We start from the raw sequence: 27627 nt of genomic DNA on the forward strand, positions 1-27627 counted from the left end.
AGAGACACAGGCAGAGGGAGAAGCAGGCTCCATGCCGGGAGCCCGACACAGGACTGGATCCCGGGACTCCAGGGTCATGACCTGGGTCGAAGGCGGCGCTAAACCGCTGAGCCACCCGGGTGCCCCCTAAGAATGCATTTTTCAGTGGAGACAAAGTTGGGTGTAAAAGAAAAGCCCAGAGCTTAAGCATGTTCCCTCCCGGCCGTGTCCGTAGAGGGACAGTGACAGACGCGGGTTCTTCCGAGGGAGAGCGAGTAGGACTCCGAAGGGATATCCCGTTCGTGTTGCCAGATGGACACGGAAGGACTCTGGGGTGTTTGCTTGGAGGAAGGAGGCCCTCGGGGGAAGCGATGGCTGTTATCAGGGGCCCGGGAAAGGGCTGCAGAGCCGCCATCGGGGGCCGCACGCGGGCAGTGAGACCGACGTGACCGGGCGGCGGGCTTTGAGCCGTTGCCGACACCTGCCTGGCCTGGAATGGGGCTCCCTGCTTCCCGCCTCTGGAGGGGTCCGTGAAGAAGCCAGGGCTTCTCGGGCTGCCCCCCTCCACCCCCGGGGCCATGCATTGGCCCCGCCTCCTCCTGCCCCGACCCGGGAGGTTGAGGCTCTTTAGATAATTCATTCTCCACCTGGGGGGGCTTGCCATAGCCTCGGCCTTGACCCCTGGAGTTGGGGAGGTGGCGCCGCTTTCTACGTGCCGGGTGAGGAGCCAGAGTGGACGCTTGCACGCAGTGGGAGAAGCAGCTTCAGAACCAGCATTGCTTTCACTCGTATTCAATTCTTGCAATGATTTTAAATGTCAGAGGAGGAAGCGATCATCTCACGTGGATCACGAGGGGCCCCCGGGTTGCAGAAGACGGATAAACGGGGGTCTAGGGGGTGCTTTGCAGACGTGAACGGGCGGGCAGCTAACCCCGGGGTCCGCTCCGATTCCGAAGGCTGGGGCCGTGTGTCCAGTGAGCGTGTCGGTGATGCCGGCCTGGTTCGCGGCCCAGCCAGCGTGGCCTCCGGGGCCCTGCCCGCAGCTCCCGGAACGACGGCCTTGCGGTTGCCCACATGCCAGCGCTTGGCCCTTCGTCTGTAGAGTCTGTTAAACGAGGAGGAACTGGGTAGGAATGAAGAGCGAGGCGCAGACGAACGCAGGCAGGACCTGTGCGGCCAGGCGTCCGTGGCTCAGGTTCACGCCTGCACCTGTTCGTGTGTGTGCTCGCGGCTGCCGAGCATTCGCGAGGATGCTCCGTCATCCCAATCCTGCTTCGACGGCTACTGGTGTGCGTGCGCTGTGCTCCCTGCAAGCGTGGACTTGGGGTGCGCGTGCCGTCTCCACCTGCTTCCCTCTCACGGCTTCCCAGGGCTGCAAGTCACTGGAAGGGAGCACAGGTGAGGGCGCAGGATGGTGACGGGGCCCATCCCCTGCAGCGGCGTCCCCGGCTGCCCGCTAGGGGACTGGCGACGATGGGCTTTCGCTGCAGGGTGGGGGAGCCCCGGGGACTTTCTGCCCGAATCTCCGCGGGCTCAGTTGCCGACACCGGTGGTCGCTGGTCCCGAACCTCCCTCCCAGCCTTTGCCCCTTCCCTCTGCCAGCTTAGACGGTGTCTTGTGATGCAAGCGATTGGGGGATGCCGGAGGACAGGTAAGCCCAAGGCGGAGAGCGGGGTAAGGAACGAGTGCGAGGACGATGGGATGAACAAAAAACCTGCTTCGGGATGGCAGTTCCTGCCGATGAAACTTAACCCGCGCCCGCGTTTGTACATACACAAGTACGTGTGCACGTGACAGAGGCGCACGCAGACACCTATGTATCTATAGGTGCACAAAATTATTTTTGTAATTATTTTTGTGCATCATTTATGTGTGTGTGTGGTTTTGTCCCATCCCCCGCCCCCGCCACCATATATCTTGTGTGTGTGCCTGGCGCTCTAAGCTTGATGCACGGCGTGCCACCCGGGGCTCCCAACAACCCCCCGACAAAGGTATCACTGTCCCCGTATTGTGGATAGAAACCCAAGCAGGTGCTGGAGTGACTTGCCAAGGGGACGTAGCCGGCGAGCGGCCGAGCCAGGATTCAGACCCAGGCCGGGCTGCAGAGCTGTGGTGTCGACCACTGTGTGGCCTGGTCCCGAGCCCCCGGCCGGAGCGGGGTGGGGGTCGTGGACCCCCAGGAGCGCCCGATGACACCCACGGACCCTGCTCTCCTGGCCCTGTCCCCGCAGTGTCGGATAACCGCGTGCCTTTCCCCCGATTGGCGACGACATGTAGACCCCGGGCACCCAGCTTTGAGCCCTGGGTCCCTGGGCCAACCCGGACCCGAATCAAGACGTGGAGCTTTGGGGCGATGCCGTCCTCTAGCGGCTGCTCCTCGGGGATCTTCATGGGGCCCGTTCGCCCTGCAGGTTCAGGCGCGTGCAGCGGGGCTCCCGTCCTCGGGAGCGGGAAGCCAGCTGCAGGGGGAGGAGGGCCCGGGGTGCCCTGGGCTGCCCGGCCCCCCACCCTGCTCTCAGGCCCCCGCCCATCTTCCCTGCCCTCCGGGCCCTGGCTTCAGTGCGGCGAGCTCAGGCCTGTGTCCTGAGACGCAGCCCCAGCGGGACACCCGGCTTGGTCACCTTGGAGGATCCGCATGAGCGCGACGGTGCCGGGACATGCAGACCACCTGCAGCGGCTGGGCCTGTGCGCCGGGGACCCTCCAGGTGGACGCCACCAGCACCTGCCCCTTGGTGACCCAAACGGCAGGAGGCTGAAGCCTCTAGGCTGCCTCCAAGTGCCCAGGCGCCTGCGGGGTCGGGTCCGGGGCCGTTCCCCCCTCAGGCCCCAGCGAGGCCCGCACCCCAAGGCCCAAGTAGGCCGCTCTGCTTGCTTTCAGGTGCCGCGCCCGTCTGAGGGGAGGCCCATGACCCCGCATGGTGGGCTTCTGCCCTGCTGGGTGCCTCCCTGCACGGACCCCGTACCCGGACCCCACAGCCGACACTGAGAGGCCGGACGCAGGCCACCTCCCCGAGCTGAGCCAACAGATACTAAGGTTGTGAGGGCTCAGGGGGGCCGTGGGGCTGGAGCTGGGAGTGGTGCGTGGCGGGCGGCAGGTGCTGCTGGCGAGGTGGGCTATGCCACTCCCTGATGGCTCCTTCCACTGCGGGACGGGGACGGGGACGGGCGCTGAGCATTGACACTTGCCAGGATCTGCTGTTAATGCTCCCGAGCCTTACTGCCATGCTCAGAGGTTCCCATTTCACAGGTGAGGGTGCCGAGGCACCGGGAGGCTAAGGGACGCAAGCCTGCGGCATTGGGATTGGGGTTTGGGGGCTGGGTCCCAGCCCCATGCTTGAGAAGGGCACCTGCAGAAATGTAAGCGGCGGCTGTGGGCGCCTGGGAGAAGCCAGGGCCTCGAGGAGCGTCCAGGTCACTTAAGGACAGGCCAGGGTCCAAGCTGCCCATGGAGGGCCCTGCACGGAGCCTGGCACACCGTCGGGACGCCCTCGGGGTGGGGAGCTCGTCCACGCGGTAGGATGTGCAGCGGCCCCCAGCCCCCCAGCAGCACCCCCGTCCTGGAAGCTGAATTATGCCTTCCGACGTGTCCAGGCCCCTGGAGGGGGCCCAGCTGCCCCCCGGGAATCACCGCTGTAGGGGCGGGAGGGGCGAGCTTTGCTTCCATCCCCGGCTCTTGCCGCTGCCTCCAGGGACCCTCTCTGGTGTCCTTAGCTGCCTCTGACTGCTGCAGACAGCTGGCTCCCCTGGCCCCCGGGGAAGGCGGGTGGCTGGGGCCTCTGGGCTCCTGGTGGACATGGGGTGCGGCTGGGGGTGGGCGGGGTCACGGTGCGGCCCAGCAGTGGCTCCCGAGCCTTCCTGGAGCCTCAATCCTGCCGCATTAGCAACGTGCAATGTGTTTCGGGTGCGACGTTCCCACGAAGAATCAATTGAAAGGATAAAAAAGATGGCATCCAGAGAGTTTAAAATTAAATTCTTACAAAATATAAAGCGGAAGAGAATTAAAAAAAAAAAAAAAAGACACAGGGAGCCCCATGACTTGCATGGATCCCGAAGTGCTGGCCTGGGAACGGCGCCGAGGAGGAGCCCCAGGCTGCCTGGGGCAGGGGACAGGCCGCCCTGCAGACCCGGCTGCTCAGCCGCCGACCCCCATGGCCTCCCCGGCCTCTGCGTCCCGGGCCTTCCCTCCCTTTCCATGCTGGGCTTCCACGATAGAGATAGATGCTCATTCTAGAAAACTCAGGGGGTGCAGACTGTTGTAAAGGAGAATCCTGGAGAATCAGCAGTTCTGTGGGCACCCCAGGGGCCGCTGTTGGCGCCCGGGCGCTCGTGCACCCTGGGCCAGGTTGGCCGCCAGCGCCTGCTGGACGTGCTGTTCTCTGAGGACTGTTTGTCCTCGACCGGCGGGAGCAAGCTCACTGTTCTGGGGTCTCCCTCCCCGCTGTGACTCCGGGACACCTGCACGGGCCGCCCTGGTGCTTGGCACCGCAGGGGCAGGCAGGGACAGGACGCCGGGGGTGCTCGTACCTGGAAAAGGCCGCAGGACCACCGGAGGCCGGGCGGTCGTCGCGAGGCAGCGTTTTTATATGAAAGGATGGCCTGGAAGGACCCACGCTGGGCTTTGGGGAGAATCCGTCAGCCTGGGCTGGAAAGGGACAAGGGAGGACCCTCCTGGTAGGGAACAGCGTGAGCCGTGGCTGGGGGGGTGGGGGGTCCTGCAGGCTCAGGACATGTGCACAGCAAGCGCCCACCCTCTGACCACCTGGAAAGGCAGGTTCGAGGCTCTGCTCACAGAGGAGCTGGATTTTGCAGGAGGCACGAGCTGGGGAGGCCGGGCTGAGGGCCCCCCTCCGCTGCCGGGGGCCCTGGAGCTGCCGCTGCGAGCTGGGCGGCCCCGGTCAGGGCGCCCTGGGAGGTCTCCTGTGCCTGGACCGCCCGGACCCGTCCGTCCCGCGGCCAGCCTCATGCCTGCACTGGCCTCCCCGAGCCTCTTCCTGTCCCCTGGCTTCACCCACCCTTTGCTTCTCCGTGTGTGGCCAGGGCAGCCTCACGGGCGCGTGACCGGTGCCGTCGGCCGGGACCCTGTGCCGGGGAGGGGCCCCCGGTGGACTGAGGCTCTGCAGTCGTCGCCTTCAGATTCCTAATCACTTTTGTCGAGGGGCCTTGCACGTTTGTGTGGGGCGGGCGCTACGCTCAGGAGCGGGTCTCCTCTCCCCCCGCCAGGGCCCCACACACCTGCCAGGTTCCATCCGTCCTTCTTTGGTGGCAGCCACCCTTCTCCTGGGCTCTCAGGTGCGTTCCCTTGGACTCGTCCCCACGGAGCATCGCCCTCTGCACCTCGCATTCACCCTCGCTCTGCTCCTTCCCTGCAGCGCACACCCAGGCTGGGTTGTTATCCTTCTTCAAAATTAAAAAAAAAGAAAAAATCACCTGCTTGTGCACCCGATGCCCGACTCCGTCCCAAGGCCCTGCTCTCTCCACCTCGAGTTCGAAACAACTCCCGGGACATCTCCGCTGCTTTGTCGGCATCTGCATCATCTCCGGGGTCTTCAGTCCCCCTCGTCCACCTGCGGGATGTCCACGTAGCTGACCTAGGAGACCCAGGGGCTTCCTGAGCTCACCTTCCTTGCTCCCCGAGCATCTCTCCGGGGCCTTCCTGGACTGGTCCTCACCGTCAATGCCCAGCACCCTGTGTTTTCTCGTCTCTCTTCTCCACCTCATGGGGGTGGCAAAGCCCCAGGCAGGGGCTTCCCAGCTATGCCTGTGGCTTCTAGAAGCTGGGACAGAGGTTGCCCCGGGATGATGGCGGGAGGTCTGGGTTGTGGATGTTGGAACCAGTGCAGACAGGATGGGACCCGCCAGGTGATTGTCCAGGCGGCTGATGGGGCCTCAGGCCCCAGGGATCTGGGGCAGGGGGATTAGGGAGGTGAGAGACCCAGGAGCGGGTGTGCGGCGGGAACCACGTGCACGCCTTCTTTCTGCTCTCCCAGCCCCGGGGGCGACCTGTGACGTGTCAGGGCCACGTGGTCGCATGCACGGGCCGGGCCAGCAGGGCGTTGCGAGAGCAGTGGGGGCGCACGGATGCCGGTTCCGGTCATCCCCGAATTCAGCCTCCAGTGGGAGAAGTTAAGCAAGTGGTGGAACAAGCAAAGCGGTTACGGCTTTGGACGAGGTTCCTGCTGGAAATACACGGGGGGGCGGGGAGGAGCCTGCAGCCGTCTTCCCAGCAGGACCCCGGGCGTCCCAAGGGTGGGCTGGGGGCAGGGGGGGTTGCCCGGCACAGACGTGGCAAAGGGCCCGAGAGGGAGGCGGCGGCCTTTGCCAGCAGACCCTGGAGGAGGCGTCTGCTTTCCCGCGCCAGCTCCCTGGGGAAGGGGGCCGAGCAGAGCACGGGGTGCAGGGTGTGCACTAGGGCAAGGGGTGGCCGTGTGCACCCTCGGGCTGTCCACCCTGGCCCCCAGGACCTGCAGACGGCGGCCCCGGGAGGCGCCCCAGCTGCAACGGGGCCTGGCGGGCTCCCTGTCCCCCTGCTGCTGCGCGGCCTGCACGCGTTTCCATCCAGTCCCGCAGCCTTGCAGACGCGGCCCGCCAGCGAATGCCTTCCTCCTCCTTCGAGTGCGTCTTGACTTCTTTATCTTCATAAATTTTGCTTGATTGCCGGAGGAACGTAGAGGGCTTGTGTTCAGATCACCACCGTCCTGCCCCCTTACTCTGTGCCGGCATCAGAGGAAATGAGGCTCCGAGAGGGGACGTGTGCCCAGGTCGCGCAGGGAGTGACTGTGGCCGGCCCGGCTGTGGGGGCCTCCGCTCTCCCAGGACAGGGACCACCCTTTTCAAAGGGACACGATGCAGGGGCAGCTGCCCGTACCCCTGGGCGCCCTTGCTCCTGGCCGGTGGCTCTGCTCCACGCCTGTCCCCACCCGCACCCTTGCCTCTGTGCTCTCGGGCCCGCGGAGGGAGGGCCTGGGTTAAAGGGGGGCCGTGGTCGGAAGCTGCTCTGGCCGGTGACCGGCAGCCGGGTGCGCAGCTGGGTTCCTCGCCGGGTCCCCGCTGGCCTGCCGGAGCAGGAGTGCGGTGCTATAAAAAGCCCAGTAGTAATATGCAAATCGCCCTGATTATTTATGGCCAAGTTAGTAAATAAGCCAAAGAGACAAGGTGGGTTGTTGTTTTTACGATCTCTGCAGTCCTCGCAGGAAAATCTACGGTAAGCAGAGTTCGGGGGAGCCGAGCCGGGGCCCACGGTTTAATAAACACAGCCTAATTACCAGGCGCTGGGGACAGACAAGCGAGGGGGTTGAGCGAGGGAGGGAGGGAGGGCTCAGCAACCCCGCGGAGGCGGCGGGCAGGCAGGCAGGCGGGCAGGGGCTGGTGGCTGGGCCCGCTGTCCCCCCACTTCTCTCCTGCCCGACTACAGGCACCTGCCGGGAGGGGCAGGTCGGCCACCCCCGCACAACAGGCTCCGGGTGCTGCCCTGGGTCCTGCAGGGGCCCCTCTCCTGACTGGTGGAGGGGGTATTCGGGTGCAGATCCTCTGGATTAAGTCAGAGAGGACCTTTTGGATATGGGCCTCGGTCACACCAGCCACAGTGCACCCTCCGTGTTTGTTCCCCTACAAGACATTAAAAATCACGGCGCTCAGTGCAAGGCGGTTTCCTGGATTGGGTCTTGGAACGGAGACAACATTTGTGGAAAACCCGGTGAAATCAAAATAAAGGCTGTAGTTTAGTTAATAGTAAAATGCCAGCGTGCGTCTCTTCATTTTGTCCAGCTACCATGGTTACACAAGATGCTCACATCAGGAGAAATTGAGTGAAAGGTATACAGTAATTCTCTGTGCCGTCTTTGTGACTTTTCTATGAATCACAAATTATTACAAACTAAGGAATTTATATAAAAATCACAGTGGAGGGGATCCCTGGGTGGCTCAGCGGTTTAGTGTCTGCCTTTGGCCCAGGGCACGATCCTGGAGTCCCGGGATTGAGTCCCACATCGGGCTCCCGGCATGGAGCCTGCTTCTCCCTCCTCCTGTGTGTCTGCCTCTCTCTCTCTATGTCTATCATAAATAAATCTTTAAAAAAAAAAAAACAGACTTTCTAAAAAAAAAAAAAAAATCACAGTGGACAGAGGAGGACAGAGAACTGGCTTCTGTCACAAAGCCCTATTCCCAGGTGACCTCTGACGTGGCTGTTGAGCCGGGAAAGAATCGGTGATTGTGATAATGTCCAGCCCACCTTTCCTCTTCCATGTGTGTGTAAATGCCTCTTTGAAACCCGAATATTCCACTAGTTTTCCTGATCCTTCCCCCACTAGTGACTCTTCCCCCACTAGTGACTCTTCTCGAAACGGAATGGTGGTGATGCTCATGCACTTTGCAGAGAGCATGTCACTTGGTCAAAAGATGCACCAGAGGTTGCCTTGGAATGGCACGGCTTCTTCGTGCATTTTAAGAAGCTCGGGTTCTAATGTCATATTCTCACTTGCCTCTTGGGAAATTCCTAGAGCCGTGCAGACCCGTTTTCCCGAAGAGAAAGAGACAGGAAGAGGGCTTCGAGGACAGCAGAGCCCAGCAATGAACGAAAAGGGACTCACGTTGGCTCCCTACGCGTGCCACTAAATTTTAACCTTCTTTTGGAGATTTCTTGCCTCCACATTGCTTGGAGAGACCGAGAATGGACTAATGAGGAGTCAGTCACCCATGGAAGTCACCACAGGAAGACCCAGAGATAGCGGGGACCTTTCAGTCTTTCTTAGACGGGAGACACGGCAAATTGTCCTCGTTCTAATTGTCCCTGCTGATTAATGAGGTCACTTACGGTATAGGTTATTATCCTGCCAAGAGAATGTGTATCAGACTGAAACAAATGCCTGTGAACTTGCTTATTCTATTAAAAACTAAAGTAACGAGAGATGATTAACGGTGTGTGCTCTGGGAGCAGCCGCGGGGAGGGTCGGTCAGGAGAGAAAGGTGGACGTGAGCCTTTCCAAGCAGGGATCTAGAAAGGCTTTTGTTTGAAAGTGGCTTCTACTGACCCTCTTCCTTTCAACACCACTTCTGGGGGAGCCGCCTAGACTCCGTGTCTCCACTTCCTTCCTTCCCGTGAGCAGCTTACCCCACTGTGACCCAATTTCAGCCCTACCCCTCCGCTTGGATCCGCCCTGGAAAAAGTCACCACTGCTCCCTGCCGTGTCCGTTGGCGCCTCACAAGGAGTCACCATCACTGACCTCTTTCTTCTGGAAACACTGTCTTTTCCTTATTCCTGTGACACCGCCAACTCCCCATTCATTCAACGTTCCACGTGTTTATTGAGCACCTACTGTGTGCTAGGCATTGGACACATACAGGTAACCGAGATGACGGTTCTTGTTCTGAGTGGAGCTTACGTTCAAGCAGAGGAGGGGAGACAACGGACAAATACGTGCACATCAACAAGACATTCGGTGTTAGGAGGGCAGGGGGGCTGAGTGGCTGGTAAGCGTGAAGGCCCAGCAACACCCTCCCAGTGCAGGGTGGTCGGGGGGAGCCGCTCTGTGGACGCCACACTCCATCACTTCACTTGGCAGTCCCTCAAATCCTGCCATGGTCTCCAGGGCTTCTGTCTCTTTTGTGTCCTTTCGCCGCTGTAGATGTGGGCCAGACCTGGGGGATCAGGGATTGGGCTGGCTCAGTCCCTGCTTTGCACCAAAGAGGACCGAAGATGTCATCCAGGGGGTGAAACCCAGGTCCAAATTCAAGCTGACCGTTGTCTAGTTCTGAGGCTTCAGGCAAAGAGATGGGACCCAGGGACAAGACAGCCGTTCTGAGCTCAGGACCACTGACTACCCCTCAAAGTTGTGCAATATGGTGACCCTAAAAAATCCCAGAAGCCGAACTAGAGTTAGAGATTCAGACAGACACAGGGGAAAAGAGCCTGAGAGATTGCCCGGACCACCTGCAAAGACCCCAGGTGACCAAGCTGGCTCACTGCCCCTGTGGCTCAGGCCTGTCGGGTCCCCGGCCAAGGGCTCAGGGAAGGGCCCTTTACTATTAGCTGCACCTGTCATGGGAGGCCACGCTGGGTCAAGGTTTTCCAGGATCCCCCAAAAGCAAATAAAGTCTGCATCTGCTAGAAGGCTGAGCAGCCTCCAGAAAAATCCTCTCTCTTGGGGAGACTGGTAATTAAGCAGTCATGGCAAACACGGGGAGGAAGAACAGCTGGTTGTATCCATTTGTTCTCCTGTCATTGGTTGGAGAACAGTTTCATAAATTACACATGGGGTTGGATTTTGTCTTTCCTCTGCTCATGCCATCCCCTTTGCTGGAAATGACCTCCCTGTTCTCCTGCTGCCCTCCGTCCGTGCCCTTTGGATGATTGGCTAACAACGTGCCCTTTTAGATCCGCTCAGGCTGATGACGTTCAGTTCCCTGGGCATGTCGCTGCCACCAAACTTACTGTGTTGCATTATCATTGTGTCTTCATCAGTAATACGATTAATTATCAGCTCCTACTGTGTGCCTGGCGCTGATCTCTAATGCTGGGCATAGGCTGGGATACCAGAGGGATCAAAATCTCTGTCCTCATGGGATTCACAGGCGAATGGGAAAGATGGGTTTAATAAATAATGATTAATCCAATATGCAGTATGTCAGATGGTGACAGGAAATGTAGAACCGAGAGATCGGGAGCCGGGAAATGGGGGGGAGCGGGGAGGGTTGCAATTTTAAATAGAATGGTCATTGAAGACCTTTGGCCAAAAGGTGATACAGGAGGAAAATAACCTGGAGAGGAAATGGGACAGCTGGGAAAAGCTGAAGGAACAGCAGGTGCAAAGGCTCTGAGATGGAAACTTGGCAGCTGTGTTCAGGGAGCAGTAAGGAGGCCATCCTGGCTGGAGCGAGTGAGCAGGGGGGACCATTTGGTGAGAAGAGAGCGGGAATGGGAGACGGTGGTGACGGCAGACGTTTGCCCAAGGCCTTTGGGTTCGTTAGGAAGCCTTGGGCTTTATCCCAAATCCAGAAGAAGCTTAAGCAGAAAAGTGACGTAATCCGACTTAAAATGATCATGCCAGCTGCCATGTCAAGAATGGTCTGGAGGGGGCAAGAGGGAAATGGGGAGACCAGTTGGGGAGTTACTGCAATCGCCGTGGCAAGAGAGAGATGGCAGTGGGGCGAACCAAGATGGTGGCAATGAAGGTGATGAGATGTGGCTAAATTTCTGGATAAATTAAAGGAAGTTTCCACTTTTGGGGGCGGACTTCTTGAGGGCCAGGTCCGTGTCTTACACGTTCCTATCGTCGGAGCCAAGCCTAGTATGTGACATTTACCAGGGCACGCGGTTAATACTTGTTGATTGAGTGACTGATGAGAGATAATGTTTAACGTCAACAATAGGAATAAGTCAGCCCCCGTTCTCTGTTGCGGAAGCGGAGTAGGTCATGGGGCAAATCCTGGGAAACAGCCACCTACAGCTTCCAAGCTTTTGCCATAAAGAAGGCTCCTCGTAGATGTGTTGGACCAAGAAGCATGGGCATGCTGGCTTCCGGTGCGTGTGTCCATTTTTCTTGCTGTAGGACTTCTCAGGCTCTTGTCACGCACAGCTTCCCAGCATTTCTTAGTTTGAAGCGCTGTGAAGCGCTTCAGTTATTTTTCCATGGGTAAAATGGGTGAGCTCCGTGGGTAAAAGAAATGCCTATCAGCTCTACTTCTTAAGTAGTCAGGCCCACACGGCTACAGAAGCATTTACACCCAAATAGTTTTATAGCTGTCTAGAAAAATAATAAATGTAAATCGAAAGGAACAAATCTAATATTTCATCCCTAAGTGATCACCATCACTTACTCATGGAAGGTGTGTGCTTGTTGGGATCACACAGCTTCTCAAACCTTGGAATCGGATTGGACACCACCAACCTCCTATCCTGTTCCACACGGATTTTCACACAGCACCTGCTTCATATCACACCAACCACCAAACACCCGGCTCCGCGAAGATACGATGTCACCCACCGGGGTGTAGCTTCATGTTGAAACCGCGAACTGCTTTGAGCTAATACTCCGTGTGTCCAACAGATATTGGGTGTCGTAGATTCCCTTGAGAATTTAAAACACTCCGCACTGCTCTTACGCGTTTCCTTCCAGCGTGCCACGGCACACGGTCTGGGAACCACGGTGCTACGTTGTGTGTAGCACTTCCCAAAATCATTTGCACATTTTCTCAGGCGAATCTCCTAACGTAACGCTGGGTACAGCACAAAGAGAAAGTACCCAGGACTCCTTCCTGCGGAGTCAGAAGCTGCAGTTCTGTGGGGAATACGCCCGGGTATTGACAGAGTGAGCGTGTTAGCATTTGCATTCTGAGCATACAGTGCTGCTTCCTTATTTTTAGCTGTGAGCCTGCGAGGACTCCAGGCCTTGCTCCTGAGCCTGCGTGCGTCCTAGACAGCGTGTCTGGAGGTGGGATGCCTAGCACTGCTCCCACCCAGCCTTGCTCAGGGCGGGTTACTGGCCTTCCCAAGATGGATGTACATGTGCAGCCGAAGGCGGAGGTTTGTAAAGCCAGTGGACGTCTTCTGGATGGACTGAGACACTTTAGAGAAGACCTCTTGGAATTTCTCAGCACATATCTGGCTAATGCCACGTCCTGCTCAGAAACGGGGATTTATTGCAAGGATCTCCAATGCTGGGACAGCTCAAGAACCATCTCTGCAGTTGTTTGGTTGCTGTGGGTTCCAGGGCCTCTGCGACCAGGAGTGTCTGTGATCTCGTGGCCAATGTAGCAACGGCCTGGACTCCGTGCCCTGCGTGCTCTAGGCATTCCGTTTCCCAGAGTGTGTTCCACAGGACCCCTGCCCACAGGATGCTCTAAGGGAAAACAAGAGCTTGCAACATAGATACTTAAAAGCACAGAAAACCCCCTCTTTTTTTTTTTTTTTCAAGTTTCCCAGTCTTAGAAGCTCTTGATGCAATGCAAATGGGAATTACCAGAGAGAACCCGCGTCTGTACGGGTGTATGTGTGTGTCTCCATATTGTGTGATCATGACTAATGTCCATCAATTACCTGCAAATTACTAGACAGTGCCTGTAATGATAGTTCTGTTTTTAGCTTTAATGGTTTATGTATCTAACTAGTGGCTGCTGTCTGGAGTAAGGCTGCTGGCAAATCAAAACACTATTTGCCAAGCCTGTCAGTGTGACAAATGTTGCTTGCATTTACTCTTTTATTCCCAAGGTCAACTGACATGTCATTTTTTATATCACTGTTTGACGTGCTAAGAGCCTTCAATGAGAGCCATCCAATAAAGGCCCAATTTGTTATATTACTGTTTATTCCTGGATAATTCTCTATTAGTTGGGCTCTTTAAGTTTCAGGGAAGTGACATGCGTGGATCACCCTCAGAAATAGGGATTTATCGCAAGGATCCCCAGGTCTTAGGACAGCACAGGGACCCTCTCCTCGGCCTTTTGATCACCCTGGCTTTCAGGGATTCTCAGATGAGAAACGTCGACAGCTTCTCGACCATTGTAGTGACAGCACGGAGTTCATGACCTCCCTTCTCTGGGCATCTAGTTTCCTGGAGGATTTCCCGCAGAACCCCAGCCCATACTCTGCTCTAAGAATAAAAGGGTCTCTGGTGCAATGGGTTAGGAGCTCTTGGCATCATCTATCCCTGCCTTGCAAGTTTGCTCTTCACTTATTAAATGCTTCCACAAGCACTTTTTATTTTTATTTTCTCTAAACTCCCTTGCTTAATTTTATTTAACACAGCGTCTTCCAATTCTGTTAAACTGACAAACACCCTGCAGTATCCTTTGAAGAATAGTCCAGTATTTGTACTCTGCAGACGGATCTGGTTGTGTTCATTTGTCACCCTCTGTGCTGGGGGCCGGGGGGGAGGTCCCTGCAACCACTGTCGGCGTCCACGATGTGCTCCAAGGACTCACAGGATGCTGCGTGTCACTGTCCTCACGGCTCTGATCTGTCACAGTGGAGGCTGCGGAGCCAAACGGCTGCGGGAAACCAGGCACGGGATGAAGTCTGGGGCAAACCTGGCACTGGAATGGAGTCCTTTCCCAGTGGGTTCACACAGAACGCACTTAATTGCCCCAACAAGGAACTGTGATGATGCGTGTGAAATGCCGCCACCAGGGAGGCCCATTGGAGACTGAGGGCCTGGACTTTTTATACTGGGAGCAGGTGACATAGGCACTGTCTGCCTGGCATGGACCAAAGTTCCCAACTTCCAAAGGGCAGGCAGGGGTTTAGCACGAACTGTAATGTTCCTACAGGTAGTTTAGGTGACCTGGTTCTGGGAACCATGGGGACGCTCCTGAAATCCAGGTCCAGCAACAGCCGAGGGCTGACCCTATAAGCTGGCCTCCCCACAACGAGAACCAGGCCTTTGCTGCGAACTCTCTGGTGTTGAATATTCATTCGTTTTGTATTTGCCTTAATCAGCTCGGCTGCTGTAACCAAAGTCCCATAGCCGGTGGCTTGTGAACGGCAGAGGCTTGTTTCCACGGTTCTGGAGACTGGCCAGCAAGGTCAGGTGCCAGGACGCGCGGATCGGGTGAGCGCTGTCTTCCAGGCCGCCGACCGCCAGCCTGTCCTGGTGCCCTCCCCTGCAGACGGCGGGGGTCCCCATCAAGTACCCCACGCGACAGGGCGCCACCCTCACCACCCAGTCACCTCCCGAAGGCCCCACATCCTCATCAGCACACACGGTGCGGGGGGTTGAGTTTCAACATAAGAATCTGGGGGAGTCAGTTGATGACACCGTCGTGTTGAGTGTGTGCACTGCCCTGGGGACGAAGAGGAAAGGGTCAGCCAGCCCTTGCCTTCGAGAGGCTTAACCTCAAGAAGGAAAGACAGATACGTCCCAGGTAATTCAACAAGAAAATCAAGCCGTTGCAGTTGGAATGAATATTGCAAAGGAAGAAGCAAGTGCTCAGTCCTCTGAGAACATTGGTCCGGGATCCCTGTGCCCTTCCTCAGAGGAGGTAATGTTCAAACTGAGACCTGAGAAGCTGGTGGGAGATGGGTAGGTCGGGGGATGGCAGCCTGTGTGGCTGAGGGGTGAGGGCGATGCATGCAGCTCTAGGGGCAGCAGGTGCAAAGGCCCTGGGGTGGGAAGAGACACAGTGCATTGAAGAGAAGCGCGCAGGCCAGAGCGGGTGGAGGGGACGGAGATGTGAGCTGAGGCGGAGAGAAGGGCAGGCCCAGCGATGCCAGGACCCGGCCTGAGCTGCATCACCCTGGGGGCGGCCTGGCGGTGTCCCGCCTGGGAGCCCTCACGCCCCTGCCTCCGCTTGAGGCGGGCAGTGCCAGTCGCAGCAGCGTCCGCCCCCGTCCTCAGGAGGCCACCTGTGCTCCCTTCTCCCCGGAACCTGCCGGAAACAAGGTGTCCCTGCGGGACGGTCGTCGCCCCACCCGTCGGCCTCACCGCCCTGTAGGGTCATAAAGGCCACGTTTTCAAACACGGTGGTAACAGGCAGCCCTCACGTCGCGGGCTTTCATGCACAAAAGCTGCTGTCGTGCCCGCGCTGCACGTTCCGGAGCAGCGTCCAGGCAGAGCTGGTGGGTCCTGGGCTCCCGTCGCTCTCCCGCGAGGCGCTGGCAGAGGCGGCACCGTGGGCAGGCCTGCCGTGGGCCAGGCGGGGAGGTGCCCCTGCCCCGCACATCCAGGGAGGAGCAGGGACTCCACGGGGACCCCGGGGGACGCGACGGTCCCTGGACACAGCTCCTGGAGCCACTCACCTGTGGGACACTCGAGCTGGGATTTGAACACTGAGTAGGAACGCGGAGGCCAGTGGGAGCAGCGTGTGGAGGCCCCGCAGCGTCACAGGAAGTGAGGCTGGAGGATGTGGGGAGGGGGACGCTTCATCGCGCACCGTGTGGCGCACTCGCGGGGACCTCGCTTCGGGGCTGCTCTGTGGTCGATCTCCAGCTCTGGGCAGGGCGCCCCGTGACCGTGGCTCGCTCGGCCCAGGAGGACGGCTGGGCCCTGTGGCCACGGGACACAGCCTGTGGCTCCCGGGGGGCCTGGTCATGACCCCACCAATGGTGGGGAGCCATCGGGCGGGTTCAGCGCTGGGACCCCAGGAAGCCTGGGGCGCAGGCACAGGGGCAGAGCGAAGGTCCTTGAGACATGGGGCCCTTTGTTGGGGCAGAGGCTTGGCCGCCTGTTGGCGAAAGGTCCTCTCCTTCGGGGCACGTCGTCCTGGAGCCAGGCGCGGGGTGGGGGGAGGGCAACAGCGGGGGGGCCTGCCCTGCTCCCCGTCCTCTGTCCTTTCACACAGTCCTGGGGAGTCTGCGTCCTCACTCCTCTCACTGCGGCGTCTACAGTCGCAGATGAACGCGGAGAGTCTGGAGGTTGCATTTGCTGCTTCTGACACGCGACCACATGATCCCTCCTGGCTGTGAGGTCATTGGCTCGGCTCCAAGGTAGTCAATTTGGGGGGGATCCAGGCTTCCGTGTCCCCCTGCGTCCGGGTGCTCAAGGAATCCCGCGCCTTACAGCTCACCCACCAAGCGCAGGAGCCACTGGCGGCTCTGGATCCCGCTGGAGGCCCGTCCGGGGTGCAGGCCGTAGGACCGCAGCTGTCACAGTGCGGACTCCCCACGCCCGGCTCCGGCCCACGAGGTGGCAAGAAGTGAGGGCCTGGGAGTCGGGGCGGGCGGAGGGGTCGCGGGGAGCTAGGCACAAGCATCGCCCCTCAAGGCCCACCCGCTGGGCCGGGCGGCGGCCCCAGATCACTGGGTGGGGGCGGCCTCGGGGAAGGGGGGACAAGCGGGAAGCTGCCCGTGGTTGAAGGAAGGTCTCCGCAGCCTGGTGGGCCCCCCAAGGGCCCTGCTGTGGCTCTGGCCCGTGTGTGGGGCCAGGTGACTAGATCCACCCACAGAGGGGTGTGGCCCCGAGGGGACAGCTGGATGCTTCAGCGCCAGGGTCCTTGGCAGACGGGACCCGCAAGTCAGGGGCAAGGGCACCTGGCACACGCGGGGACAGGTGGGCGGGCAGCCCTCGCTGTCAGCAGGGACCCGCCGTGCTGCAGGGCCGTGTGTGCCGCAGGGGCTGGGGGGCCGCGGGGGTGCAGGGAGGGGCCCGGCCACTCCCGGAGGAGCTCAGCTCAGGAGCGGGGGCTTAGGCGAGTCGCGGCGTCATTTTGAGGACTTCCCGTGTGGAAGCCGTGACGGATCCGGGGAAGGTGGACGGGGTGGTGCGGACATTCCGCGGACCCTCCCCCCCCCCCCCGGACGTCTGGGGTCGCCGTAGTAACACCTCGGGCCCAGGAGCCCGACATCCGCGTGGGGGTGCACGACCTCCTTGGCCGCTGCCTCGCACCTGTGCCTTGATGCCACCTGCCACCAGGACGCAGACCGGGTCATCGTCATCGTCTCCCTCGCGTGTGGAGGCCCCGCTTCTCTTCCTCTCCCTCCCTCCCCTTGGCAACCACAGAGCTTTTCTCATCTCTTTCACGTCATTCTGAGAACCCGGGGTAAATGGAATATCTGGTATGTCAGCTCCTTCCGTCCTTCCTTCCTCCTTTTGATTTCTTTCTTTCTTTCTTTCCATCTTTCTCTTTTTTCTTCTTTTTTTCTTTCTTTTTTCTTTTCTTCCTTTTCTTTCTTTCTTTTCGGGATTTATGATTGTCGTAATTTCATTCCGCCTGCACACATTTATTGGTCCAGGAGTTCGAGGTTGTCTTATTTCTTTCTATTTTTCTCTTCCTCCTTCCTTCCTCCTTTCTCTTCCCTTACTTTTTCCTCCTTTTGATTTCTTTCTTCTTTCCTTCTTTCTCTTTCTTCTTTCTTTCTTTCTTTCTTTCTTTCTTTCTTTCTTTCTTTCCTTCCTTCTTAGGGAGCACACATATGCCCGTGAGTGGTGGGGACAGGGGCACAGGGAGAAGGCGAGGGGGAGTCTTAGGCAGGCTCTGCACATAGCATGGAGGCAGCCTTGGCACTTGATCCCAGGACCCCGAGATCATGACCTGAACCGAAATCAAGAGTCAGACACTCAACCGGCTAAGCCCCCTGGAGTCTCCGGTGTGTCATCTTCTGAGATGAGCTGTTTCGTCACGCAGCATAACAGCCTTGAGATCCATCCAGATCGTATCAGTAGCCCGTTTTATCGCTGAGTGGTGTTCCGAGGTGTGCAGTCGCTGCGGGACAGGGAATGGTGTCAGTTATCGCCCGTGCAGGACACTTTGGTCATTTCCAATTGTTGGTTATTACCAAGAAAAAATGCTACGGAGACACCTGGGGGCCCATAGTTGAGCGTCTGCCTTGACCCCGGGGTCCTGTGATCGAGTCCCACGTTGGGCTCCCTGCATGGAGCCTGCTTCTCCCTCTGCCTGTGTCTCTGCCTCTCTCTGTATCTCTCATGAATAAATTTTTTAAAAAATCTTTAAAGAAAAAAGAAATGCTATGAATGGTTTGTGAGGACACACATTTCCATTTCTTTGAGATAAATGCCCAGGAGTATGGTTGTATGATCAGTGTGTATGTGTGTATGTGTGTTGGCTTTTTTTTTTTTTTTTTTTTTTTTAAGAAACTGCCTGTTTCCAGAGGGTCCATACCATCTTCCATCCTCCCAGCAAAGTCTGGGAGATGCAGTTGTGCTGTGTCACTGCCAGTATTTGGTGTTGTCACGATTTTTATTTGATCTATTCTAACGGTGTGTAGCATGAGTAGCTCGCTGTGGTCTCACTTTGCATGTCCCCAACGGCCAGGGATGTCGAGCATTTCTCATACGCTCGTTTGCCATTCTAGTGTCTTTAATAAGATGTCGCTTTGTGTCCTCTGCTGATTTTCTAATTGGCTTATTAGATCCTTGACTCATTGTCCGTCCCTAGGGAAAAGCATTCATTCAGTATTTCACCATTAAGTGTGAGGTTAGCTGCGGGATCTCTGTAGACGTTCTTTATCAAACTCAGGAGATTTCTTTCTATCCTTCTTTCTCTGATAGTTTTTTTTTTTTTCTCCATCATGAATGAGCATTGAATTTTTTCAGGTGCTTTTTTATATCAGTTTTTATAGTCATTTACTACTTTGGGCCTGGTAACATGGTGAACTTACAATGATCGATTTTCAAATATTGAACTTGGAATTTTCAAGTATTTTCAAATATTGAAAATATTTTATCCTCGGAATAAACCCCACTTGGTTGTGCTGTGTGATTATTTTACTATAGTGCCAAGTTCTCTTTGCTGATAATTTTTAAGGACTTTTGTGGTTATATTCATGTGGGATGTGGTCTTTCGTCCTATTGATTTGGACTGACTTTGGTTTTGGTACTGGTAATATTGATCTCATACAGTGAGTTTGGAAATGTTCCTTCTTTTCTCTATTTTCTGGAAGAGGTTGTGTAGAATTGGTGTTACTTCTCCTTTACATGCTTGTTAGAACTCCCTAGTGAGACCATCTGGGCCAGTGTGTACCGTTTGGGGGATTTTTTAAATTACTAGTTCAATTTCCTTAATAGTAATAAGACTTTTTCAAATGATCTCCCTCGTATTGGGGAGCTTATAGCAGTTTGCACTTTTCAAGGATCAGGTCCATTTCATTTAATTTTTCAAGTGCATGTGTATAATCTGTAGTATTTCCTTATCATTTTTCTGGTAGCTGCAGGATCTGTTTTCCGTAACCTTTGCCAAATCTGGACATTTGCCAACCTGAGAGGTGAAAAATGAGCCTTAAGGATTTAGTTTGCATGTTTTTTATATTAAGTAGGTGGATCATTTTCCTGTTTTTATTTGTGTCCTTTTTTCCTTTTTCCTTGTTTACCTTTTGCATAATTTGTAATGTTCTTTATAGATCATGATTGCTCCACCCTCTTCTTGTCTCTTCAGTTTGTATTTTTTCTCCTTTTTTATTTTTTATTTTTGCAGCTTCTTCTGCTTCGCTACATGCTCTTAATTTTCACATAATTAAATTGATCAATATTTTCCTTTAACGCTTCTAGGGTTTCGTGCTGTATCCATCAGTAATTAATTGTGAGAGAAAGAACCCAAATCAAACTAGCTTGAGCAAAAATAAATAAATAAATAAAAGGGAAAAAGGTAGGAAGAACGAATGGATGGATGGATGGAAAGTAGGACGGAAAGAAGGAAGCAAGCAAACAAGAGAAAGAACGTTGGCTCATGTACCGGGCACCGCAGTCTCTGCGTGGCTGGATCGAGGATCTCAGCGCTGGGCCATCAGGGTTCGGTTTCTCTCCCGTCACCCTCAGCTTTGTCTGTACCGGGTGGGACATCATTTTGTAGAGCAGCGAGGCTCTGGGTAATGATAAAAAGGCTGCGGACAGTCCCAAGCTCACATTCTAATGATTTAGGATCCCAAACGAAAAGACTCTTGCAATCTGTATATCATCCCATGGAAGGACTCGGAGTGACCCTGCTTGGGCTATGTGCCCTCCTTCCTCTCCCTGCCTTGAGCCCGTCCATAAAGATGAGGGATGTGCCGTGCTGGGTCACATGCCCCGTTCTGTAGCAGGTGAGCAGGTGCGCTGTCCCGTGCAGTGACAGCTCCCTAGAAGAATGATGGGAGCCAAAGGTGTCCTTTAAACATATCACTCTTAGGAAGACCTTCCCCAGCACGAGATATTTACATTTTTTTTAAAAAGTGTTTTTTTCTCTAATATGTGTGGTTTCACTATTTTACATCTAGATTTTTGATGTTAGAAAGTGAATGAGGCAGAGACAGAAAGCCAGGGGTCAGGGAGAGGAGAGCATGTGGGTGATGCAGGAGTCTTTTGCTCTTCTCCTGGGGGAGAACATGACCTTGAAACTTACTGGGTCACCTGCTTCACACTCTTATCACGTTCCTCTCTGTTCCTCGAGTTTTCATTGAGTTAACATGAATCTTGTAAGGTTTAGGATGGTGGGAAGGGCAAGGGCTTCATCCAGCACAGGGCTTTTCATGGTTGGAATCAACACATATCTGATTCAACTTGGCTGAACCCTGGTGCTCACGACTCCAGGGGACACCTGGGCATCCAGATGTTATTAGGGCAACGTGCTCACAACCCCAGGGGACACCTGGGCATCCAGGTGTTATTAGGGCAACATGCTCACGACCCCAGGGGACACCTGGGCATCCAGGTGTTATTAGGGCAACGTGCTCACGACCCCAGGGGGCACCTGGGCATCCAGGTGTTATTAGGGCAACATGCTCACGACCCCAGGGGACACCTGGGCATCCAGGTGTTATTAGGGCAACGTGCTCACGACCCCAGAGGGCACCTGGGCATCCAGGTGTTATTAGGGCAACGTGCTCACAACTCCAGGGGACACCTGGGCATCCAGGTGTTATTAGGGCAACGTGCTCACGACCCCAGGGGGCACCTGGGCATCCAGGTGTTATTAGGGCAACGTGCTCACAACTCCAGGGGACACCTGGGCATCCAGGTGTTATTAGGGCAACGTGCTCATGACCCCAGGGGGCACCTGGGCATCCAGGTGTTATTAGGGCAGCGTGCTCATGACCCCAGGGGGCACCTGGGCATCCAGGTGTTATTAGGGCAGCGTGCTCACAACTCCAGGGGACACCTGGGCATCCAGGTATTAGGGCAACGGGAGCAATAGAGCAGGATCCGGAGCACCATCGGTATCCCAAACTACCTGAAAAAGAGGGTAAAGGTAAACCTGGAGTTCCCTCGCAGAGCCCTGACGGGGGTGTGGGAGCCAGATGAGCCCCAGGTAGGAGACAAAGGACCCAGGCAGACCGGGGACTGGCCACCTCACTACCTCCTGTGTACTCAGGTCACCTGTGGGGGGCCCAGCCGCGGACACCTGCTCTCGTGAAACATGTTCCCAAGTGTTGAGTGAAAGCTTCGTTATTTAATCTTTTTAACGTTGAAGAATCTTTTACCAATGATTCTCTTGAGCTGAAAACATATTCTCTCAGGTTCAACAATTTCTTCTGTTTCACCTCGGTTTCTTTTTCTTCACTGAACTCACAGGAAAAAAAATGTTTTTAAGCATTTTAGTTTTAAAAGCGTGTACAGGTTGATCCCATTTGTATGCAATAATTTCATTGATGATGATCCCATCTATTGATCCCTCCGTGGCTCTTTGTATGTCAGCTGTCAAGAGCGATTATTTCTAGATTGCGCTTTTTTTTTTTATTGCTTTCATCTTTTAAAAATAATAAGCACTTATCATTTCTATAAAAGCAGTAGACTCATTCCTTTTAAAGAATAAAGCCCGTGATAAGAAGTATCCACCGTCCGCTGCTTACAGTTGGGCGTATTTTCCTCAGTATCCAAGGAAGGGTTGTCTGTTGGCAACTGTTAGCCGTGCATTTGTGGCGAGGTCCACTTGGAGGCGCAGAGGGCCTCGGCCAGGAAGGGCAGGGGTGGGGGAGGATTCCCAGAGAGGAGAGAAGTCCGTGAGGCGGGTCACCAGGTCAGAGCATGGCCTGTGGCTTTAGGGGAGTGGCCTCCACATGCCTGTGACTGCTCCATCTCCCCTTTGTCTTGGGACACCTTGCACCTGCCCCTGCCTATGTGCCTAAGTCAGCCTTGTGCATCCAGCAGGTGCTCAATAAATGCTTCACGGATGCTCATTTCCCAAGGGGATCGTTCTCCCTAAATGGCACCTCTTTGTCTTTCAGGCTCACAGGCTTCCAGCTGCCGGCCACCATCGTCAGCGCCGCCGCCACCCTCTCTCTGCGCCTCATCAGTGACTACGCGGTCAGCGCGCAGGGCTTCCACGCCAGCTACGAAGGTAGGTGCTTCCGGGCCGGGCCGTGGAGGCCTGGCGCATGAGGTCGCGGCAGCCCCGGGCGCACCCCAGCTGCAGGGACGGGGTGCCCCAGATGCGGAGCTGCCGCCGGTCCTAACGAGGCTGCTCACTAACCAGTAACTCGGTTACCTAAACCGTCGGTGCCGTGTTCCCAGGAAACTGGAAATTGAAATCAGAGCCCCGCTGCCGTAATTTTTCCTGAGGCCTGGTGACATCCTCCCTTTCTGTCCCCTAAGTGCATTTTGTTGTGTTTTTATTTTTTTTTAATTCTGTTTTCTCCTGGGCTTTATTGTATAAGGTATCTCTGCTTGGTGCTGGAAGTGAGAGAGAGAGAGCGTAAGTGAAAGAAATAAAATCAGTATCTGAAAAACATTTCTCCTCGATATGGTGACTGCAGAGGCTCGGAGTTAGATCCTTCCGAGAAGAACGATCCGTTTTTCCTTAATAGCACAGATTAGGGTTTCTTGGTTTGAATTATGCAAATAATTTCCACTTCTCTCAGCTTGTTTAAATATGGTGTTGGCATTCAAATTAACACTAATATCTTCAGATTATATACTATTATTATTATGAGCTTTATTATATTAGTTCAGAAGGTGGCACTTCTAGATCTCTGTCATTTCCCTAGGAAATTTACATCTCATTAATAGGTAATTATGCTGCTCTTGGCTAAGCCCACACTGCTATTTTGTGTCGAGATCATTAATAGGCATAATTTAAGACCGTTAATGATAATTAATAACAGTAATGACATAACACCCTGGTAGAGCATGCCAGTTATTTGAAAGCTTTCTTACCTCCAAGAACTTAAAGGATAAGTGATGCTCTTTTGAATGGAGCTGTGGCAGTATGGAAACAGGACCTCTGTCCTGGCGAGACAGCAAGTCCTCCTTCCTTGGCAATCCACCCCTGGTAGTCGGGGGGTAGGGGACAGAGTTGGACGCTTTAACCTGAGCGTTTCAGGACTCCTGAGAGGTCTCAGTTATTTTTAACTAAAGGTTCCTGAGAAGTTTCCAGAGAAAATTCTGCATGCCTTCCACTGAGGGCTCCTGACATAACCACAGTCACCTTCACCTGAGGGCTCCTGACATAACCACGGGTCCCCTTCAGCTGAGGGCTCCTGACATAACCACGGGTCCCCTTCAGCTGAGGGCTCCTGACATAACCACGGGTCCCCTTCAGCTGAGGGCTCCTGACATAACCACGGGTCCCCTTCAGCTGAGGGCTCCTGACATAACCACGGGTCCCCTTCACCTGAGGGCTCCTGACATAACCACGGTCACCTTCAGCTGAGGCCTCCTGACATAGCCACGGGTTGCCTTCACCTGAGGGCTCCTGACATAACCACGGTCACATTCAGCTGAGAGCTCCTGACATAACCACAGTCCCCTTCAGCTGAGGGTTCCTGACGTAACCACAGTCCCCTTCCTTTGAGGGCTCCTGACATAACCACAGTCGCTTTCCGCTGAGGGCTCCAGATCCAACCACAGTCACCTTCTGCTGAGGGCTCCAGATCCAACCATGGTCACCTTCACCTGAGGGCTCCTGACCTAACCAGGCATGTACTGCATCCTTGGAGTCGAGCTCCTGCCACAGAGACCACATGGCTGCAAAATCTAAAATATTTACTCTGGCCCTTTATAGAAAATGTTTGGTGACCATTTGCCTAGAACTATGATATCCACTGTGGTCACCATTAGCCACGTGGAAACGCTTATGTTTAATGTACTCAAAGTTAAATGAAATTTAAAACTCCGTTTTGCAGCCACATTAGCTTCATACCCAGTGCTCGGGGGGCACCTGCGGCCACTGTATTGGACTGTGCAGGCGGAGAGTGCTTCCACCGTGCAGGGCGTTGTCTGGGCCCGAGCGTCCATCCCATTCACGGGGTCTGCGATTCAAACAGGTTGTAACATAGTAGGGCGGGGTGGGGGCTGACGGGTGCCTCCTCCGCCTGCCTGGCTGGAGGACGCGGCCCAGGAGGCTCAGCATTCTGCCGCAGGACCTGTGCGCCAGACCAAGGGCCTGCCCTTGCCTGCCACGTGTGCTGTCCCTGGTGGCCAGAGGACAAAGCCTGGCAGGCAAGGCCGGCACAGCCTGGACGTGCTACCCCGACACCAAGCCTAACAAGCCCAGGCAGCCCCGCTGACCTGGCCGAGGCCTGGACCAGGGGCCATGTGTGCCTCCAGGAAGGTGTGACTTGCGGCGACTTCCAGAACACCCAAAATTGGGGGGCTGGGATGGGGGCCATGGTGGGAGGAGCCAGTGGGGGCGGCCACTCCGGGGACAGACCACCTGCTACATGTGTTCACTGCTGCGGCCGGGGCGTCTCTCACCGGGCTAATGGACGCGATGCCAGATAATCCTGTATTTGGGGATTGACCGGTAAAGCGTCTGAGGCCGCTGACCGCCTGACCTTGGGCCAAATGCTGGGAACTGCCTGGGCCTCACCGGACGGGACGGGGTATCCAGGAGCAGAAGGACCCCGAAGGTTTGGTCTCCTGGGAGGGAGGTCACCACACCGCAGAGTGCACTTAGCCATTTGTGGGGCGCAGACGGCCACCGGACAGGTTCCGCCCCCAGCCCCGGTGCCCCCAGCCAGGCCTGCCCCTTGCCCCCCTCAGGATCCCGCTGCGCCCCCTTAGAAGGCCTCGGGCCTGTCTGGGGAGCTCCCCGTGGCTGTGGCCCCGAGAGTGCGTGGAAGCGAGTCCGTCTCCTCGGCCCCGCAGAGTGGGAAGTGCAGAGAAGGGGCCCAGCGCGTGGGGCCTTCGGGGAAGGGAGAAGCAGGTGCGGAGTGTGCTGGGCAGCTGGCGCTTCAAGGGAAGGACCCTGGAGGCCAGGCGTCTAACCCTGGGCCCACGGGAGATGCTTGGTGTGTAATCCCCGTAGCCCAGGGGCAAGGGATCCACTGTATTAAGCGCTGACTGTATGCCAGGCACTTGACGTGCGATATCTGCCTTAATCCCCGCGGCTGCACAGACAGACACCAGCCCCATCCTACAGATGCGGGAGCTGCGGGCATCTCGGGAGGTCTGTGTTCAGCTCCAGAGAGGTGGCGGCCGGGGGTCTTTCCGTGGCTCCTCGGGCACGAAGGACTGATTCGCGTGCACTGCGCTCCCTGGGGTGGGCGGGCCGGAGAGCGGAGGCTCCGTTTCATGGGTGGGTGGACGGAGCCAAGTCAAAGGCGGGGGGGCCACGGGAGGCCTCCAGGCCTGGGCGGGGGGCATCCCAGGGAGGCGACAAGACCTGTGTCCAGAGTCTCTCGGCTGGAGTTGCCACAGAAACTGCGGGACGCCCAGTTGATCTGAATTTTCAATTGTTCAGACTAAAAACGCGACTTTTAAAGTCTAAGTCTGTCCCAAATTTTCCGTGGGATAGACTTATGCTGAAAACATGTCCCTGATCTTCTGAAATTCAAGTTTAAACAGAGTGTCCTGTATGTTCATCCGCCAGCTCCATCCGGCCGCCGCGTTGTCCATGCTGAGTCCCCAGGGGTCGCCGCCCCGTCCCCGCCCTCCCGCGACGGCCACATCTGCCCCCGTCCAGCCTCCCGTCTGCCCCCGCGGTGAGCGTGCTGGAGCACAGCTCGGCACGGGCACGCGGGCACCTGCACACGGGTGCATCTGCAGGCGAGCTGTAGGTTCAGATCTGTGCTGTGCTCCACGAGGACGGTGCTTCTCCGTGGGGGTGCAAGTAGCCCGCCTGGTTGGTTGTCGGCAACGTGTGTCAGCGAGGGGGCCGCCGTGGTCTGCGTGCCTCTCAGTTACTTAAGCGGTCTCTTCCGTGAACACTCAGGCGAGGAACATTCTCGTACGTGCAACTGAAACCCTCATCCCATCCCCTTCGTAGAATGAGCTCTTGGAGGTGCAGTCACTGGGCCAGGGAGAGCGTGGGCTGTGCGTGTGCAAGCGTGATTCCCCGGTGTTCCTGGAAGGGCTGAGCTGACACACGCCCCCACCAGCCCACGCCAGGGCCCTGCCCTCCACGCCTTGCTGGTGAGTTTGAAATCAGCTTCATGGATTGAAGTGGATTAAAAAAAAAATGAGATCTCACGGGTTGTTATAATTTCTGTCTCTTTGATGACCAGGGACGCTGAGCAGCCGTTGTCACTCCCTGGCCTTTTGTGGATCGTGTTATGAATTGCCTGTCCCTGCCTCTGCCCGTTTTCCTCTGGAGGTGTTAGTACTTTTTCTTATCTCTTTTTTTTGCAAGTGTTTTTTGCATCTGAGAGATAAGAAAGGTACGGGCTGCCTTTGGATGTGCGGGAGTTTTGATTTTTACGCCGATGCCGACTTTAAATTAAAAAGTTTACTCTTATGATGGACCTTGGGCGTCCTGTCGGGAAAGGCCTTTCCATGCCGTGAATTGTTAGCCTTATTCTTTTAGGGTTCTGTTTTTACACGTCACTTCTAAGCCCATTGGAGTTCGGTTGTGTTGGTTTTGGTTTCTTGGTGGCTCTCTGTGTCCCGACGACCCTCCGCGGCTCTGTCCTGTGTCCCCTTCCTCGAGGGTGCACAAGGCCCCTGCTTCTCAGTGCGTCCCTAGCGTGACTCTCCCCAACAGGTCAGTCTTGTCCCTGATATTACTTCTCCCAGCCCAGCTGCCGGCGCTCGCCCTCTCCACGCCCAGCTCCCGGACACCGCATGGGGTTGTGCTGTCAGTTCCAGGCTCATCAGACTCATCAGCGGATACACAGGAGTCATTATAAGCGGATCAGAAACGTCAGTTAGATGAGGATCTCTGCAGCTTTTAAGGCCCGATCCAGGTTGCACCTTTGTGCTTTAGGACCATTAACCCTGAGTCGTCAGGCTGACACTGGGGAGCGAGAACCCAGCCCCACGAGCCGGGGCTCGTCCGTCAGGCCTGTTTAACCACCTAGAGCTGAAAGCAGCTATTCCTGCTCAGCGGAACCTGACTGTCATCCTGGGATCTCA

General features: G+C 56.2%; 1 protein-coding gene across 1 annotated transcript in view; it reads left to right on the top strand.

Moving 5' to 3' along the window:
* CSMD2 (CUB and Sushi multiple domains 2) overlaps positions 1 to 27627 on the top strand; it is a gene marked incomplete at its 5' end in the record, with an annotated part of 437990 nt that overhangs the window by 16396 nt on the left and 393967 nt on the right. The window contains one exon of the mRNA XM_038557633.1: positions 22563 to 22675. Coding sequence (XP_038413561.1) covers positions 22563 to 22675 — 113 coding nt within the window. The remainder of the gene's footprint in view (positions 1 to 22562; positions 22676 to 27627) is intronic.

This window comes from Canis lupus, chromosome 15 (genome assembly GCF_011100685.1).
Source record: "Canis lupus familiaris isolate Mischka breed German Shepherd chromosome 15, alternate assembly UU_Cfam_GSD_1.0, whole genome shotgun sequence".
Classification (NCBI taxonomy): Eukaryota; Metazoa; Chordata; class Mammalia; order Carnivora; family Canidae; genus Canis; species Canis lupus.